General features: G+C 40.1%; 1 protein-coding gene across 1 annotated transcript in view; it reads right to left on the minus strand.

The window, feature by feature from the left end:
* The window catches only part of LOC103724019 (BEACH domain-containing protein B-like), a 124,077-nt gene that overhangs the window by 84,503 nt on the left and 21,373 nt on the right, over window positions 1-18,201 (minus strand). Inside the window, 3 exon segments of the mRNA XM_039132591.1 lie at window positions 7,628-7,948; window positions 16,527-16,703; window positions 17,246-17,453. Of these exon segments, the coding sequence (XP_038988519.1) occupies window positions 7,628-7,948; window positions 16,527-16,703; window positions 17,246-17,453 (706 nt within the window).

Genomic DNA, 18,201 nt, shown 5'->3' on the forward strand with positions numbered 1-18,201 from the left:
CCTACAAAAGGGATTTATTCGGAAGAGTCTAGGTCCTTGTGCTGCACCTGCCCTACTTACTCCAAAGAAAGATGGGACTTGGAGAATGTGTGTAGACAGTCGGGCTATTAACAGAATCACGGTCAAATACCGTTTTCTTATTCCCCGGCTCGACGACATGTTGGATATGATGGCGGGTGCCACCATTTTCTCCAAGATTGATTTAAAAAGTGGCTACCATCAAATCCGAATTCGCCCAGGAGATGAATGGAAGATAGCCTTTAAGACAAAAGATGGCCTCTACGAATGGCTGGTAATGCCTTTTGGTCTCTCAAACGCTCCTAGTACCTTTATGCGAGTGATGACTCAAGTACTACGACCTTTCATGGGCAAATTTTTAGTCGTGTACTTTGACGATATCCTTATTTATAGCCGATCTAAAGAGCAACATTTAATCCATTTAAGGCAAGTTTGTACAACTTTATGCAACGAGAGCCTCTATGCTAACCTTAAGAAGTGTTCATTTTTCACTACTCATGTAAACTTCTTAGGGTACTTAGTCTCTTCTGAGGGCTTATCTGCTGACCCTGCGAAAATCACTGCAATTGTCGAATGGCCTGAACCTAGGAATATTACCGACATCCGTAGTTTTCACGGCCTGGCCACATTTTACCGTCGTTTCATAAAAAGGTTTAGTACACTTATGTCACCTATCACAGATTGCCTTAAACGGGGTGACTTTCAGTGGACGCGCGCTGCTAAAGCATTTAGTGACATTAAGAAAAGAATGACAGAAGCGCCGGTTATGCGACTCCCTGATTTTAGTAAAGTTTTTGAGGTGGAATGTGATGCATCTGGCTTAGGTATAGGTGGTGTGCTTAGTCAAGAACGTCATCCTATAGCCTATTTTAGTGAAAAGCTGAATGAGGCTAGACAGAGGTATTCCACCTATGACAAAGAATTTTATGCAATAATCCAGGCCCTACGGTATTGGCGACATTATCTTCTTCCAAATGAATTTGTTCTCTACTCTGACCACGAAGCACTTCGTTTTCTTAATTTCTAGAAAAAACTTAATCATCGCCATGCTAAATGGGTTCAATTTCTCCAGGACTACACTTTTGTTCTCAAGCATATGTCAGGTGCAGCGAACAAAGCTGCTGATGCGCTGAGTCGACGAGTAACCCTGTTGTCCGCCATGTCTGTTTCCATCACCGGTTTTGATAGACTTAGGCACGATTACTTGTCTTGCCCCGATTTTGGAAAACTCTATCATGCCCTTGCTGATGGACAAGGACCTTTAATTGATGGTGTTTATCTTCAAGACGGGTACTTGTTCAAAGCTTCCAAGCTTTGTATCCCGTGAACTTCCGTACGAGATTTTTTGATATGGAAAGTGCATGCCGGTGGTCTCGCTAGACATTTTGGGCAAGATAAGACCATAGAAGAAGTTGAACGTCCATTTTTTTGGCCATGTTTGAAACGGGACGTTGCTAAAATTGTAGGCCAGTGTCGCACGTGTCAACTAGCTAAGCACAAAAAACAAAATACTGGCCTCTACACTCTGTTACCTGTCCCAGATCGCCCTTGGCTAGACCTTAGTATTGACTTCGTGCTTGGCCTTCCTCGTACCTTTCGGAAACATGATTCCATTTTTGTGGTTGTGGATCGTTTTTCTAAAATGGCTCACTTCCTTCCTTGTTCCAAAACTTCTGATGCCTCTCGAGTAGCCAAGATTTTCTTTGATGAGATTGTTAAGTTATACGGTTTACCGAAAACCATTGTATCCGATAGGGATGTCCGCTTCATGAGCTATTTTTGGAAAACCTGGTTGGCACCAAACTTAAATTTTCTACTGCTTATCATCCTCAAACCGATGGCCAAACCGAAGTCGTCAACCGAAGTCTAGGTAACCTTTTGCGAAGTCTAGTCGGTGAACACAATCGTAACTGGGATTCTATTCTGCCTGTCGCCCAATTTGCATATAATTCGTCGGTCAATAGATCTATCGGGATGAGTCCATTTGAGGTAGTCCATGGTTATAAAGCTAGAAAACCTGTAGACCTCCTACCTATGTCCCCACATATTCGAATTTCTGAGTCTGCACATGCATTTGCACAACACATTCATACTCTGCATCAGAAAATTAGCAAGCGCATTCATATGAGTAATGCTCAATATAAGCTACAGGCTAACTCTCATAAGCGAGATAAACAATTTCAAACTGGGGATTATGTTATGATACGTATTCGGCCTGAGCGGTTTCCATCTGGAACCGTCAAGAAACTGCAGGCTCGTAGTACTGGGCCCTTTCGAGTATTGCAACGAGTGGGCACTAATGCCTATGTCCTTGATCTCCCCTCTGATTTGGTATTAGCTCCACTTTTAATATTGAGGATTTGGTTGCTTACAAGAGTTCCCCTTCCATTCCTATTGACCCTTTCATTGAGCCATCCCTTGAGCTTGATGATACTCCTATTGTTGATTCCATACCATCTCCGACCCATTTACCTTTACCACCAACACAAAAAGAACATATTGATGCCATTTTAGATGAGCAGATTGTTTCTACCAGTGATGGGGGTGTTCAGCGTTTCTTGGTTCGCTGGCGAGGACGCCCGAAGTCCGATGCTACATGGATTACACGTGAGGAGTTCCAGCGCGTTGACCCAGATCTCTTGAAGTACTATCAGAGTCATTCGTCGGGGTCGACTTCTTCTTACCCGAGGGGAGTTGGTGCGGACACTAGAACTGGACTGATTATGTTGCGGGATCACGGTCGTCGCAGGAGGACGGTCCAGCCACTTTCGTTGTGGTTGGATTGATTTATGTTATTTTTTTATTATTTTATGTTGGTAGGATTAATTTGCATATTGTCATTTGAGGACTTTATTCAAATTGTTTTCTTTGTAGGGACCTATCTGTTATTTTGTGGCCCTATATGCATATGGGGCATGCATTTGTTTTTTCTTAATGAAATGATGCATGAAAATTATTCTTCCTCTTCCTCCTCTCCTCTTTTCTTCTTCTTCCCCTCTTCTTCTCCTCTTTCACTCTGCCTCTCCATCCCTTACCTCCGTTCTGCATAAAAATTATTTAGAGAGGACAGCTACAGTTTTGGCCAACGAGCGGCTGTCGTCAGCAAACACAATATGAATCCAGGTACGTGACACATCAGGAAAACATTCACCTGGTGTTACTTAGTTACTAATATGGAACTACCATATATGTAATTTTCATAAATATTTTTGCAGCTGAATGGTGGGTGCATTTTGGCGGATCCGCGAGAAATCTAAAGCAGATAGCTATCCGGATCCTCTCCCAAACAGTCTTCTCTAGTGGCTGTGAGCGCAATTGGTCCACCTTCGCCCTTATTCATAGCAAACAAAGAAACCATTTGACGCAAAAGAACCTCAACGACCTTGTTTATATGCACTACAATCTGCGGTTGAGGCTAAAGTGCATTCATGAGGAAGCGGAGCTCAAGTATGCAGATCTGATTTGCGGGACCTTCACTGATGATGACGATGATCCACTACTCGGCTGGCTTGTAGGCCAGCAGCAGGAGCCCGAGCTTGACGAGCCAGGATCGCCTTCACGACCAGCTAGCTTCATAGCCACCGACGCTAGGGTCGATCCAGAGCAATGGGCTGAGCGCAATATTCCACGCATTCCTAAAGCTGATCAGCCACAGGCACAGAGGAGCCAGTCACCACATGATTGGTACGAGACACCCACCGAGAGAGCTGATCGAGAGATGCTCAGCAGAAAAGAACGACATAGCCAGACAGAGAGGGCCAGGAAAGGAAAACAAAGGATCCCAATGAAGAGTGTCGAGGAGACTTGGACCAGCAGCAATGAAGGTTTTGATGGTGATGGATCTTCTAGCCATGGAGGGAGCGGAGGATAGTATGGTACTTATGAGACACAGCCTGAGGGTGGTCTTTATTTCACCGGTGAGTCCCAATTTACGAGTTCTACACAGGATACGGACCACGGTCGACCACCTGATAGATTCCGTGAGGATATCATTGAATATAGAAGACGGGCTCCTCAAAGTCGTTCAGGAAGATAGGATACGGCTGCAGAAGAGCTCGCATACGGATACGAATTCTATTATCCACAGCCTCAGCCTGACGAATATGGATATGGTGCATCGGATTTTGCTTCCGCCATGTTTGGATGGGCCCCTACACAATCAAAGGGCACCTCTCAGAGCCAGAGCGTGAGCGAGAGATTCGACAGTTTTTATAACCCGATGCGCGTTCCTTCTGATTGGGTTGATTTGCCTCCTGACTATACTTATGACCTGGATATCTACGAAAGCCATCGACACTCATCCCAATTTTAGATATCCGAGAGTACTTTAAATGTATGTAAATGATTGTACCTTAATTTGAAGATATTTTATGTGTATCATTTTATCATTTGGAACGGGAGGAGCTAATAACATGCATCATCTATGTTTCAAATTTTAACCCTAAATTTAAACATTGAAACATCAAAAATCATGAAAAAAGAAATAAAAAAACATCAATCTTTACTTAATTTAAGATCCAACAGAGACAACATTTAAAAAAAAGAACCTAAATTTCTGGCTTGCCGTACCGTGCCGGTATGGTACCGATACCAGCCGGTACACACCGAACCGGTACCGTACCGGTCCGGCCGGCCACCGGTACACTGACCGATACCGGTACGGCGGACATTAGATCAGCATAATCTATATATAGAAATTTTCCACTATAAAGAATCAAAAGAATAAGAACTTACAAAAGTTAACAAGCAACCAAAGAATATTTACATCATATCTCATATATAGATAAGAAAAGCTAATAAGCAACCCAAGATCATTTACGTCATATATCGTATATAAATACTATTTATTACATATGTTATCACTACCATTTCTTAAATTAGGTGATAAATTGTAATAAGACCATGCTATATTAGTTGAAAAGCAGACATGCTATCCATGTAAGAAAGAAATTCAATAGTTAATAGTGTAAGACAAAGTTGTTAAATTATGATTCATATGTGGAACAAAAACTCATTCCTAGTAACATGAAATTTTTAGAATTATTTGTTTGCTGGCCAATTCACCTAAAGCTTTTGCTTGATGTTCCTGGCTTATTAGAAACATTTAAAGTACTTGCCAAGCAATCTATAACAACCATTTGCTAGGTGTCCTGTTATTGTTTGTAGCAAGGTCCGCCGTATCAGTACCAGTCGGCGTACCGGTGGCCGTCCGTACCGGTACCATACTGGTCCGGCCCATACCGGTACCGTACCGGCCTGGTATGGCGTGACGCTGTGGTTATTTTGAAAAAAAAAATTGAAGTACTGGTGGGAACCGGCTGGTTCGCACCGGTACGATGCCGGTACCAAACGGTACCGACCGGTACGGACCACATACCTATCGGTTCTCCTAAAAAAACATCCGGTACCGGATTCCACGCGGATCCGATATCGGTCTAGGGCCGGACCAGTACGTACCGGCCCGTACGGGCCGGTACAGCAGACCATGGTTTGTAGTGTCTTCCTTTCACCATAATTTGATTTAAAGCAACTTTCAGAAAAGGATAGAGTTCCCATAATTTTTCTTCGCTAATCCTCCTCTTCCCCGAACTTCTAATAAAAACCCATTTTAAAAAGTAAAAATGTGTCCTAGTTTGTAATAGTATTTATTTGTTGACTAATTGATTTAAGCATTTGCTTGATGTTTCTTTTTAAAAGTATCTAAAGTGCATGTTGAGCAGTCTATGATGACCATTTGGTTGTTTTCCTAGACTCCTGGTAGTCTTTGCAGTGTTTGCTGTCCACATAGTCCGATGTAAAGCTATGCTTCAAAATTACAAAGTTTCTGCAATTTTCTTCCTTCCTCCAAACTTTTCTTCCCTCTTCCACTTTATATATTCATCCTTTTCCTTTTGATTTTACTCTTATTGTTCTCCTCCTTGTGTCTCATTTTCAATTTTTTATTTTTTTTGGTTTCAGACCATACACTTTCATAGATCTAAAATAAAATATGATCTAATGCTAAAAATCAAACACCATACTCCTAATGGTTACATGCAAAAAACTTTCCAAATTCATCTTCAAAATCTCTTTTTCAACATTGTCATCCAAATATGTCCAGTAGCCGAACTGCCATATTCTCAATTCATCCACTTTATGAACTCAAGTCCACCCCACCCCACCACATCCTTTTCACATCAGTGTTGCTTGTAGAGAACTATCTTCCAAATTTCTATCCTATAACTACTTTAACTTTGGACATTATTTGTTATTGCTATTCATTTTGAGTGCACAAATGCCTTACTGATGCTCATTTTTTCATCCCTATTTTGCTTTCTTTTTGGTTAATAAGCTTCTCTAGATGCTCATAGAAAATATAAATACATATTTATATAACACTTATGCTCCCTGTTTCCTCTTCCATATTTTTTTGCCTTTTAAGTTTCTCTAGATGCTGATTATATATAGACACAAATAAAGAGAGTTTGACTATACATTTCTCATTAAACTTTTAATAGTGGATTAACATGTGCAAAATCAACAGGTCATCCAAACTATAGATCCACACCAGTGATCATGATTGACAAACATGATCTACAATACAAAAAAGAGCTTAGAAACAAATCAAAAATCAACATCACAGGTCCTGCCTATGAAATGACTGGAAGCAAAAATGGATGCCGCTTAGCGTACGAAAATATATGATATCACAGACAATTGAAGAAACCACAATATTTATCATCATCTATGCATTTAAAAAACATTTATCTACCAAAAATTAAGTATAGATGCTTCTAACTCGTAGATCATAGCAAAACATCATGTTATCTTACTAAAACCATATACTTTGCATTCTCTTGATTCATTAGCAAGACACTTTCAATTATATGACTTTTGGTTTCTAGGTAATTTAAAGTTTTGAATATTGTATATCGTCATCAATGGTATAGATCATCAATCTGGATGGCCAATTATTGAGTTTGAATGAATTCTAGTGCTATAGTTCAATAAGCGTGCAGTACAACAAATACATATGGACCAAAATAACATGTAGACGCTCACATACACTGTAACACAAATCCAACAGTTTCATAACCCTTAAGTCTCATATGTTGTAGTTTTCCATTTTCATGTGCACATATGCCTTTTTTTCCTCTATAGTACTCGTTTTGGCTAACAAGTTTCCGCGATGACATGGATTCCTGTTTGCTCACATGAACATGTATGTATAGCAATATGTTCTAAAGTATTTCAGAAGTATTGATAATAATTAAGCAGTGTGTGTATGTACATACATACCATGAACCTCAATCATAGTGTTATAATTGTCTATATTAATCCTAGGTCTGCCTTTTCTAAACACAGTATAAATGTCATAATCAAACAACAGCAATTTCAATTTTCTACTTCTGTCAACTTAAAGATGCAAAAAGCCATTTTTCAAGTTTAAAATTGATCTGTCCAACATACAATTTCTCCTAACTGGTCCACCATATTATCAATTTAAAATGCAACAAAATCATATTTCAAGTTTAAATTTGATCAGTCCATCATAGTATTTCATCTAACACGTACACCATATGACACAGAAGAGGCACAAGCAAACAAATATTTAAAAAGCATACCTTACCTACTAACCAATTGACTCCACCTGCTTCCATCACTAACACGATTGCCTTTTGCTGCCAATCAAGCTTTTTCTCAGAGATCAGGCTCTTTGGATTACTTGAAGGAACTACAAGTAGATTATCCTTTGAAGGTAAATATTTAACAATATCTACAAACTGATTCTTCATGGTTGCACTTGAATGCAATTCCACAAAAACAAAAACTACTGAAACAACATATACTAGTAATTTTTGCAATGTCCTGGTCTTCTCTACACTAGAACTTGATAACTGTTCATCTACAGCAAGTGCACTAGTCAAAGTCTTGAGCTGTACAACTGCAGCTGAAAAATCAAAATCTGAAGTCAGAAATGTTACATTGTTTGGGAATAATATATTTTGAAGACAGCTGAAGATCCATGACATGCACAATTTAATACGATAAGAGACAAGACAATAATCTTTCACCTTGAAACAATTAAAAGGATATAATAGGACAACATTTGAAATTACAGAAACCCAAAAAAAAGTGACTCACTGACTCACTTATGAATGCATTGCAGCCAAGGTACGCAGAATCGACCGAACCGACGTACCGATGAAGACCGGTACAGGTTCGATACCGGTGGAACCGGTACCGAACCGGTTCCGCTTAAAAAAAAATGCGCAGACGCGCGCGCGTCCGCGTTAGGCCACAAAGTGGCAATAAATGCCACTCTGTGGCATTAGAAGCCCCCCGCGTGGGCTCGCTGCCCCGCGCGGGGAACCGCACGCGATTCCCTACACATGGACGTGCGGTTCGCACCGCTTGGAACGCGCGCAGGTGCAAGTCGGGGGCGCGTTTCCCCACTCGCGCCCGCGCCCCCGCACACGGGCCTCTCTCCTTTTTTTTTCCCTTCTCCTGTTCTTTTTCCTGACCCTTCTCCTCTCCTTCCCGAACTGGCTCCTCCTCTCCTTTCTTCCCCTCTCTCCTCTTCTCTTCTCCTCTCTTTCCCCCCTTCTCCCGCGAGCAAAGAAGGGGCCAGAACTGCATCGGAGAACGGGTGATCCTCGTCAGCCTGAGGGAGAAGGTAGGCTTTTTCTTCTTCTCCTCTCTCTTCTTCTTCCTCTTCTTCTTCCTCTTTCTTCCTCTTCTTTCCTCTTCTTCCTCTTCTTCCTCGGTGCCGGTATCGGGCTTGTACCGGTGCAAACCGGACCGATTCGCACCGGTACCAGGCTTGAACGGGTGCAAACCGCACCAGTTCGCACCAGTACTGGCAAGGAGCCGTTCGGTTCCAACTCCAAAGGGGTTGGAACTGAATTTTGTGGCTGTATCGTACCGGTTTCGACCGGTTCGGCAGACCATGATTGCAGCCATGTTCTGGGAGGGGTTAGCAGTATATAAAATTCAGATTTCGTGGCAAATGGTATAATTGACAAATGGGATCAAAGCAGCATCTGTCCTTCAGTTCCACGGTGCAGGAAGAGATTCAAACGTGAAACAAGAAAGTGAATCTTTTAAAAAAATGTTAAAAAAGAAAGGGCTTAATTATCTATAAAACTAGTACCTAAGTGGGACTCCAGAGAATCTTCAGAGCAGGTGCAATGCCCTAGGTACAAGATTGCGCTGCTAAGGTATGCCCGATGCATGCAGAACATTTTCAAGTGAAAGATATAACTATAGCATTTACAACAAAGATGATGCTTATATTGATACATGAATTAGTGGAACAGATCAATTGGTTAAAATTACACTATCATAATCCTACTCTTAGATCATCAAAGATAAACTAATTTAAGAAATCTCATCATACTCCATGAAAAACATTGTTCGTTCATGATTCATGCCTGCAGAAAATCATGCTCAGCAATGTCCATTATGCATAACAAAAGCAATTAATTAAAAAGCAGATAGAGAGCATGTAGCAGCCAGGGGATTTCATAACAAGGATAGTGGATAGCAGGTGCTACAATGGGCACTATGTTCCCCAAGCGGGCTGCTAATTTTCTCACTAAGCATCAAAAAATTAATATATTACATCAACTTCATCCTACAAAAATAATGAAAAAAGCAACATCAAAAGCAAAGCTATAAAACATCATCCACCTCACATCATAATATCATGCCAACAATGCAATATAAAGGTCTACAATCTAATGACAAATATCAGCATCCACCAAACATAATAACATCACTGGTAAAATAAAAATATCGACAGTCACATAACATCAGCCATAAAAGAAAAATGTCCACAATCACATAACATCAAGTCATCAACCAAAAAAGAAAGATGTCCACAATCATATAACATAACTCACCAAACATAACATCATCATCAATAAATAATAGACTCCAATAGAATCTAGACAAAAAAGTCAAACAACAAATTGATGATTGACTCTCTCAATGATCAATTATCATCTGCTACTTTCTAGGTCTGCTCCTTGAGCATCAAAACAAGCAGTGAGTCCAAGTCATCCAATTAGAAACTGATCCAGCCCACTAAGGGACAAATCACAAGTTTTAAACCCTAGTTTAGTGCCTGCTATAGCAGGTTTTCTTCTGATATATCAGGCTCGTTATACCGAAGCACGATTTAGCATCACTATGATATAGTTTGCATAGAGGTTTCAAGCCAAAATCACTATAGTGGTCAGGATAGTGGCCAAAAGTAGCCAATTTTTAAAACAATGATAAAAAGAAGCATAATACCATACTGCTCAGTTAAAAAGTTGAAGTCCGTAACTAAGATACGATTGAATCATGCAAATAACTTTCGTATAAAATTATAACACAGTTAAATCTAAATATTTGCCAACATCAACTTTAGGCACTTAACCATGCAAGCTTGATGCACTAACCATTAATACCATTTATAGACCAAGACTAATCTTCTAACCACCACTAAATCGGAAGTCAAAATAATAATAATAATAATAATATCAAACTCTCGATCGACAATTTCAATAACAAAGTGGCAAAATATAAGTACTTTATGATTCGATCAATTTGTCTACAACAACATCTTTTTGACCTAATATTTGAGGGAAAAAGAGTCACCAAGGGGATTTTGCAAAAAACAGCCTACCTCATTTTTTTTCCTACATATTCAGGTCATCTTTATCTTTTTCCCCAGAAACAAGCCAATATAAAACTTTTTGGATGCTTTCACCCCTAGAAGCAGCAAATACACTCAAATGGCATGCTAAATGGTAGCAAATGCGCATATTTTTGCAATGAATGTCCATATTTCAACAATGAATCATGTGTTTTTTACATGAATACACATTTTTTAAGCTAAAGTGCATTTTGCACAAACAATCCAATTAATTATTGATTTTGCAAGAATAGATCGATTTTCTTTCTTTTTTGCAGAACGATACACATTTAGGGGTTCCCTGAAAATTTTTCCCCTAGATCTAAGTAAATGACAGGCAATAGTCCAAACAAATGTATATCGGATATTCCAAATGTCTATCAAGCATTCAGTAGGTGTACAATGGAAGTTCAACAAATCTGCATCACTTATATCATACCCAGGACAAGAGGCAAAAACACCCAGAGATTCCTAAATGTGTAACATTCTGCAAAAAAAGGAAAAAAAAAAAAACCTGCATAGTTAATAACTAAGTCGATTTTCTTTGCAACATTCACTATGCCAAAAGCAATTTTTTTTTATACAGAAATGGACATTCATGAACTGTAATATTCCTATTGCCTTTCCTCATTTGAACCTTGCCATTAACGTTAAGGCTATGCCATCCTAAGGTGCTGCTAAATGGAAGGATCTTATGAATGCCCATGAATGATAAACCATATATCGAATTGCCGAATTGAAAAAATTGGGTGCTATAAGAGTATCCATGGTACACCATACCGGCCCGAATCGGATGGTACGGGGCATACCATACTGTACCGGTACCTGGTACAAGTGGGGTACAAAAAAAACTCCATACTGTGCTAGTGTGGCATCAATAAGAGGTCCGATACCAAAACGGTGAACCTTGATAGTATCAACTAAGTTCACGGTTTGGAGATAAGCAAACTCGAACCACTAACATCCGACACAAGATAAACTACTAGTTCTCAGATCTCCTCAACTGATTCTACCATAGAGGCCAACAATAGACAATAACTCTCCCCCTAACACAGCATACAACTTTCATCGTACTGTGCTCTCAAAAGAGCAACTCTTCTCAAAATCTAAAAAGGTGCTGAGTAGGAATCCCATGCCACGGATGAGGATATTATGGACAAGTTTAGACCTCATCCTAATTTTCCAATTCGACACTGTCGCGCTAATGTCACGTAATTGGTAATTGCGCTTAGCTTCTCTTACCCAACTATCTATAGCATTGCTGCTTTCCTTCTCTTGCTTAGTATGGATACTCGTTTTTATTAGCGCTGGTCCCAAGGTATGCTGAACCGACCGGTTCCGGTCGGTACAGCGTATAAAAACGGTTCCGACCCAAACTAGTTCGGAATCGATTGGTTCCATACTTCCGGGCTGGTTCGCGCCGGTACAAGCCGGTACCGGTGCGAACCGGGCCGGTTCGCGCCAGTCCAAGCGCAATTTCCCGCGCGCCCCACGCGCCCCGCGCGCGGGGAAGAGCGCCCACGCGGCTGGAGCCCGCGTGGGCCTCTTAATGCCACAGAGTGGCATTTAAAGCCCGATTGGGGGCATTAAATGCCACAGAGTGGCATTCTGTGGCATTTGACACGTCCACGCGTACGCATTAATTTTTTTTTTGAGAATTGCGCACGGACGCGCGAGCGGAGAACGCGCACCCGCGCGCGATTCCTCGCGCAGGAACCGCGCCCGCGCACGATTCCTCAGCAGGGAATCGCGGCCGCGCGCGGTTCCCCGCGCGGGGCACCATGCCCACGCAGGCTGCCAGCCCGCGTGGGGGCATTAAATGCCACAGAGTGGCATTATTAAATGCCACTCTGTGGCATTTGACCCACGGACGTGCGTGGACGCGTTATTTTTTTTTTGTTGTTTTTATTTTGATGTCCGCGCGCACGGCTCCGGTTCGGTACCGGTTCCAAGCCGATACCGAACCGGAACCGTACCGGTGCCGGTGCTCGCCGGTACAGTCGGTCCGGCGAACCTTGGCTGGTCCAATAAATAGGTAGTACTGTTGCTTTCACTGGTTGGCCCAGGAGCCAAGAAGGGTTGTGGATTTGCCAACTCCATCTTTTTGGTCTACTTTCAAGGATAGAACGTTGCCCTTGACTTCAACGAAACAAGGGCAAGAGACTCCAAAAGTTTAAAAACAGAAAACTGCAATATTACCTCTCATAAAGCCTACCTAGCCTTCTTGAAACTCACCCATGAATACTCTCTTAACAAGTTTAAAAACAGAAAACTGCAATCTACTAATGGGTTTACATTTTGAGGTTCTAGTTTTAGGAAGGTGAGTTCAAGGACAAAGGTCATGTCAGTGGTTGCAAGGCAAACCCATTTTCTAGTTCACATCGGTACACCCTCCGTACCATTTGGCTCCTGCCCCTGTTTTCCACCGCTGTACCGGACCGATCAAAGACCGGACCGGTCCGATACGGGCTGAACCAGCCCGTACCGGCTGGTTCAGCATACTATGGGTGTATGGTTCTAGTACTAGTATTAGGACCCGTGATTTCTATGAAATCAAAAAATTATCAATAAAAACTCATAGTGTGTACTTATCAATTATCAGTTATAATATCATAATATATAATAAAGCCATGAGTTTAATTAAACTAATATCAAACTTGGTTCTAAGCCCAGGTGGAGTAACTATGGGTCTTCTATACATTCAGGTCTTGTTCATAATCAAGGCCTTAAATCTAATACCAGCATGGATATCATCCTCATAACAAATATTATGTTTGATCATGTCCCGAATAACCATTTTGATACTGTAGCTGATAATGTCTTGTAGGAGCCTGGCCAACCCTACTCATAGTAATAGGAGGCAACATCGTACCATGATCATATGAAGGGTAGTAAAATTATGCATGAGCATAACCTCAAGATATGACGACTGGGGGTATACACGTGGCTCATGAAAGGCAAGACCATAATATCCACTCTGGCGAACCAGTGCGCCAATAACTCTAGCTTCGATATATGATGATGATGATGATTGTTAGCCAGAACCCAAGTCAGGCTAAAACATCTAACTGACTAACTCTAGCATGCAATTTCTTAAGTGTCCCCTTCTGTCTAACACTGGCATTCTCAAGCTTATCCCAACTTCGCATGAAATTGGTCCATGATCTCACAGGCCAGTGTACCATGTCCTACAACTCTTCTATCCCCTTCTCCTATACAATATGATTTGTTACTCATCTCATTTTCGCTTCAGCTCGGTGGTCCAAGTCCTTTATAGCATGGGGGACCAAAGCCTCACCGAATAGATGATGATTTCAACATCAAGAAGACCAAACCATGATGTTGCCTCCCTAGATTTTCCCTACCTTGCTCCTTTCTCCTCTCCCTCTCTCTCTCTCTCATTCACTCATCCTCTTCCTCTCCTTCCCTCTTTTTTAGAATCCACTCACAACATACCCCATGACTAAAGCATAGACAGAACCATGGCCCCTGAGGCTATCTTTCTCTTTTATTTTTCAAAACAGCTGACTTAGATGGGTCATGATAGCTACGGGCTGAAACGGCCATGGTACGAGCTAATCCCAACTGGTTTTGGCCAAAAAGAGGGGGACATCTTGGTTCAGTAAAGGATTAGTGTCTGCCAAAAAGAGGGGGACATCTTGGTCCATTCTATAGTTTTCCTGTTAGAATGGTATGGTACTGAGTACTGACAATACCATCCTATCTCCAAGGTATGTGCTTATCATATGACAAGATTCCATATGCACCTCCACTTCATCCAACCATATCTAATTTTATTATTACATATATCTTCATTTATCTTCCTATTATTTTGTATAATAGATCTTAAATAACGAAATCGATCACTTTGTGGTATTTCTCATTCATCAATCTCAATCGCTATCACATTTTCATTTCCATTCTCACTAAATTTACATCAATATACTCTTTAAGCCCTTATACTCTAAACTTTTCCTCCATAAATCCAATTTAGTATTTAATCTAATCTCTTTTCATCAATCAACACTATATCATTCACAAATAAAATATAGCATGGTACTTCTTCCTGAATATTAGCAATAAGTTCATCTATAATTGGTGCAAAAAGATATAGGCTTAGTGCTAATCCTTGATACAAGTCTACAGTAATTAGAAATATACTTGTACCACATAAATTCCCAACACATTCCAATTTAACCGAATATCTCCCATGATTCTCCAAACCTCAACAAGTATTTCATTTGGCCTTTATGACTTACTTTTTGCATTTTTTTTCCAAAGCCATCTCCATTTTACCTTTCTGAATTATACAAATAGAATCTCAACTCCTCCCCAAAGATGTCTTTAGTAGAATCCTCATTTAACAATTTCTTAAAATAATATCTCCATCTTTCTTTAATTCTCTCATATTTCACTAACATCCTATTATTCTCACTTTTCATGCATCCAATTTGATCAATGATTTTAGATTTCCTCTCTCTAGCTTTCGCTATTTTATAAATTTCACTGTAACCTTTTTTTGAACCCAACTGATCAAATAAATTATCACATGCTTATCATAAATATATCTATTTGCTAGCAATAACAAATTAAAAGATTAGAATCTACAAACCACACATTTAGTTCAAGAAATTTATGGTACTTTGCCTCGACATTTCAGTAATTACTTTTTAAAAAGGATAAGAATTAAGTATAGTTAATTCGCCCTTTTTGATGGTTTTAAACCTTTTAGTATCTAAAATTGCCAAATTTGTCAATAAATTTTGCATATTTTCTAGCAACATATTTTTTTATTTTTTAATATACTAATTAATTTTATTTTTTAAATATGTTTTTATTCTGACCTGTCGACACAACAATTGGACTGGTGATATAGTGAGTTGGCCCCTTGACCAGGTAACTGTCCAGTTCAGTTATGATAACAATGCCATCAGATTCTAGTATTGCATAAAAAGAGTAAAGAAAGTTTTCTTACACTAGAAGCAAGTGCAGAATTAGATCTCTTGTTTTAACTAGACAATCTTTCTGGGTCATGATTAACCTTCAAGCCTTGTTCCTATTTTTACCTCAATATAACGCCCTCCTCACTCAAGCCTTAGACTGAATTTGATGGAATGCTAAATTCCAACTCTCCCAATGTTAGAAACTGAATTTATAAATAAAGATGAACTCAACCTAATGCTGGCTAGGTCATTTTTTATACCATTCCATTGCTGAAGTAAAATCACGCCTAGCAAGGCATCAAAGCCATGGCAACAATGGAACGATAGCCTTTTTCTTAATAAAAGAGGACTAGTTTTCAGTCATTATTTATTCATAAGGACTGCATGGCTGAGGAACGTCGAGTACCCCTTCGCCAAAACTCGTGCACAGTTTTGAGCTGGCTGAAGAGATCGATTTTCTTCCTTTTAGCATTTTTTATGGGAAAGCAAATGTTTGGCCAAACAGCTTGCTAGTTAAGGACTCTGGGCAGTAGGAGAATAGAATGGACTTGGACCCATCTCTGTGACTGACTGACCTATTCTTATTGTGTAATACCATTCATGCAAACAAGTAGGTCTAAAGGAGACAATGATAGCTAAGGTCCTCATTCAGAACCATCAAGAAGAACCAATATGTGCAAAGCAAAATATCATACCGTTGTTATAGTCCATCAAACAGAAAGGCCATACAGAATATGGTATTAATGATACCATTTATTCAAATATATACTATTAATTATATCCTTAAGCAGAAGACTTAATATAACATAAATTTGACATAAAAAATGTCAGCAAGAAATAAAAAAGAAAATGATAAAGTGGAAATCATGAGCATGAACAAATTAAATTACTTGAGTGATTACCTTTCAAAAGAGCAATGATCTTCTGTACCCCTCCATAATAGCTAAATACTTTGCAATTGTGTACTGAACGAGTTATAATTGTTAGGCAGTTTAAAACGTACAAAGCTTCCGTGCTAAAAGTTAACCTCGCTGATGGCTCTGAAAGGTCAGCATTAGCTTGTGCAGCACTATTGTTCACTGATTTAAAATAAATTGAAAAATAGTTAGCTAACATATACAAATTTATAGTAAGTTCATGATCAACTGATATAAAGCAACAACAAATTGTGGAGAAAATCAATATCATAATTAAATACTGAAGGACACCATCAATGGTTATATGGTCATTTATCAGAGCTTAGGCGATAATTTCTTAAGTGTATCATTCAAATAAAAGCATATTACAATTGCACAATCTCAAACTTTTTGAAATACAGATTGCGTCAAAAGCATTAGCCTCTGAAAAAAATACGACCTAACATGACATGAAGCACATCATCATAATAATTAAGTGGAAACATACATTACCAAAACATTAAAAAAGTCATTGAAAAATTTACAAAATCATGACTGTTTGACTGAAATAAAGCTGTAAAAGAGAAAGATGCAGTTCTGAATTATTGAATTAACTGATGTAAAAGGCATGGACAAATGTCTACCTTCATGTACACAAAGCAAGCAGATGAAAACGATGGTTAAGCTTTCCAATGGATTTTTAGAAAATAAAATGATTCACTTACACTCAGTCACAAGAGAAGATATCCGGGCAATCTGTTGGATTAGAATAAGAATAACCTCGGAAGGATGCCCAGTAGAGCATCCCAGAATTATCTCCTCGGATCCTGATGCTTGCTCAGCTGGTAACTGGCCACCATGCACAGGCTCCCAATTTTTGTATGTTTGTATAAAGTGCAAGAGAAAAACTTGTAAAAGCTTCCTTTTTTCTGTCTATAAAAAATAATAACAAAGAATAAAAGAATAAGAGTTCGTGGAAACAAGAAGCAACATGGAACTCAACTAGGAAAGAGTTCAAATTTTTTGAATCAATACAAAGTTCCATTAATTCTTGAATTAACAGTACTATAAATTAACATTGTATATTAGGCTTCCTCAATTTAGAAGCTTCAATGAAGTGGTCAGACTACTAGTTCCAAAGCATTAAACTGACATCAGCATACCAAACACCATAAACAATACAAAATGCTGTTTGTTGGGGGAAAAACCCCAAGTCATACTGTTGCGGAGGCGCTCGGCCAGAGGGCATCGACCCAAAGGCTGCTCGGCTGGAAAGTGCCGAGCAGAAGGAGCGTTGACCGGAGAGAGCGCCAAGTAAAGGCACCCGACCAAAACACCCAAGTGCGTCTGCTCGGCCGAAAAGAGCCGACCAGAGGATGCCGACCAGAGATAGCACCAAAGGGAGGCGCTCGGTTAGGAAGCGCTTGCTCGAAAGACGCCGATCAGGGATACTTCGAAGGCAACCCCGCCACAGGGCGCCCTACTGGGCGACCAGCTCGGCTCGGCACCCCTGCCGAGCCGATGCCTTAACCAAGCACTCAATCCTCCAGGGGATTTGACAACTCGACTACAACTTGTCGCCTGCCATAATCTCTAAGCCGTCAAGGCATAAGATCTCCGCAGGTATTCGGCACGACCTGCCATTAATGCATGAGACTCCCTCAAGTCTCCGATGCACCCA

Source organism: Phoenix dactylifera, chromosome 12, assembly GCF_009389715.1.
Source record: "Phoenix dactylifera cultivar Barhee BC4 chromosome 12, palm_55x_up_171113_PBpolish2nd_filt_p, whole genome shotgun sequence".
NCBI lineage: Eukaryota > Viridiplantae > Streptophyta > Magnoliopsida > Arecales > Arecaceae > Phoenix > Phoenix dactylifera.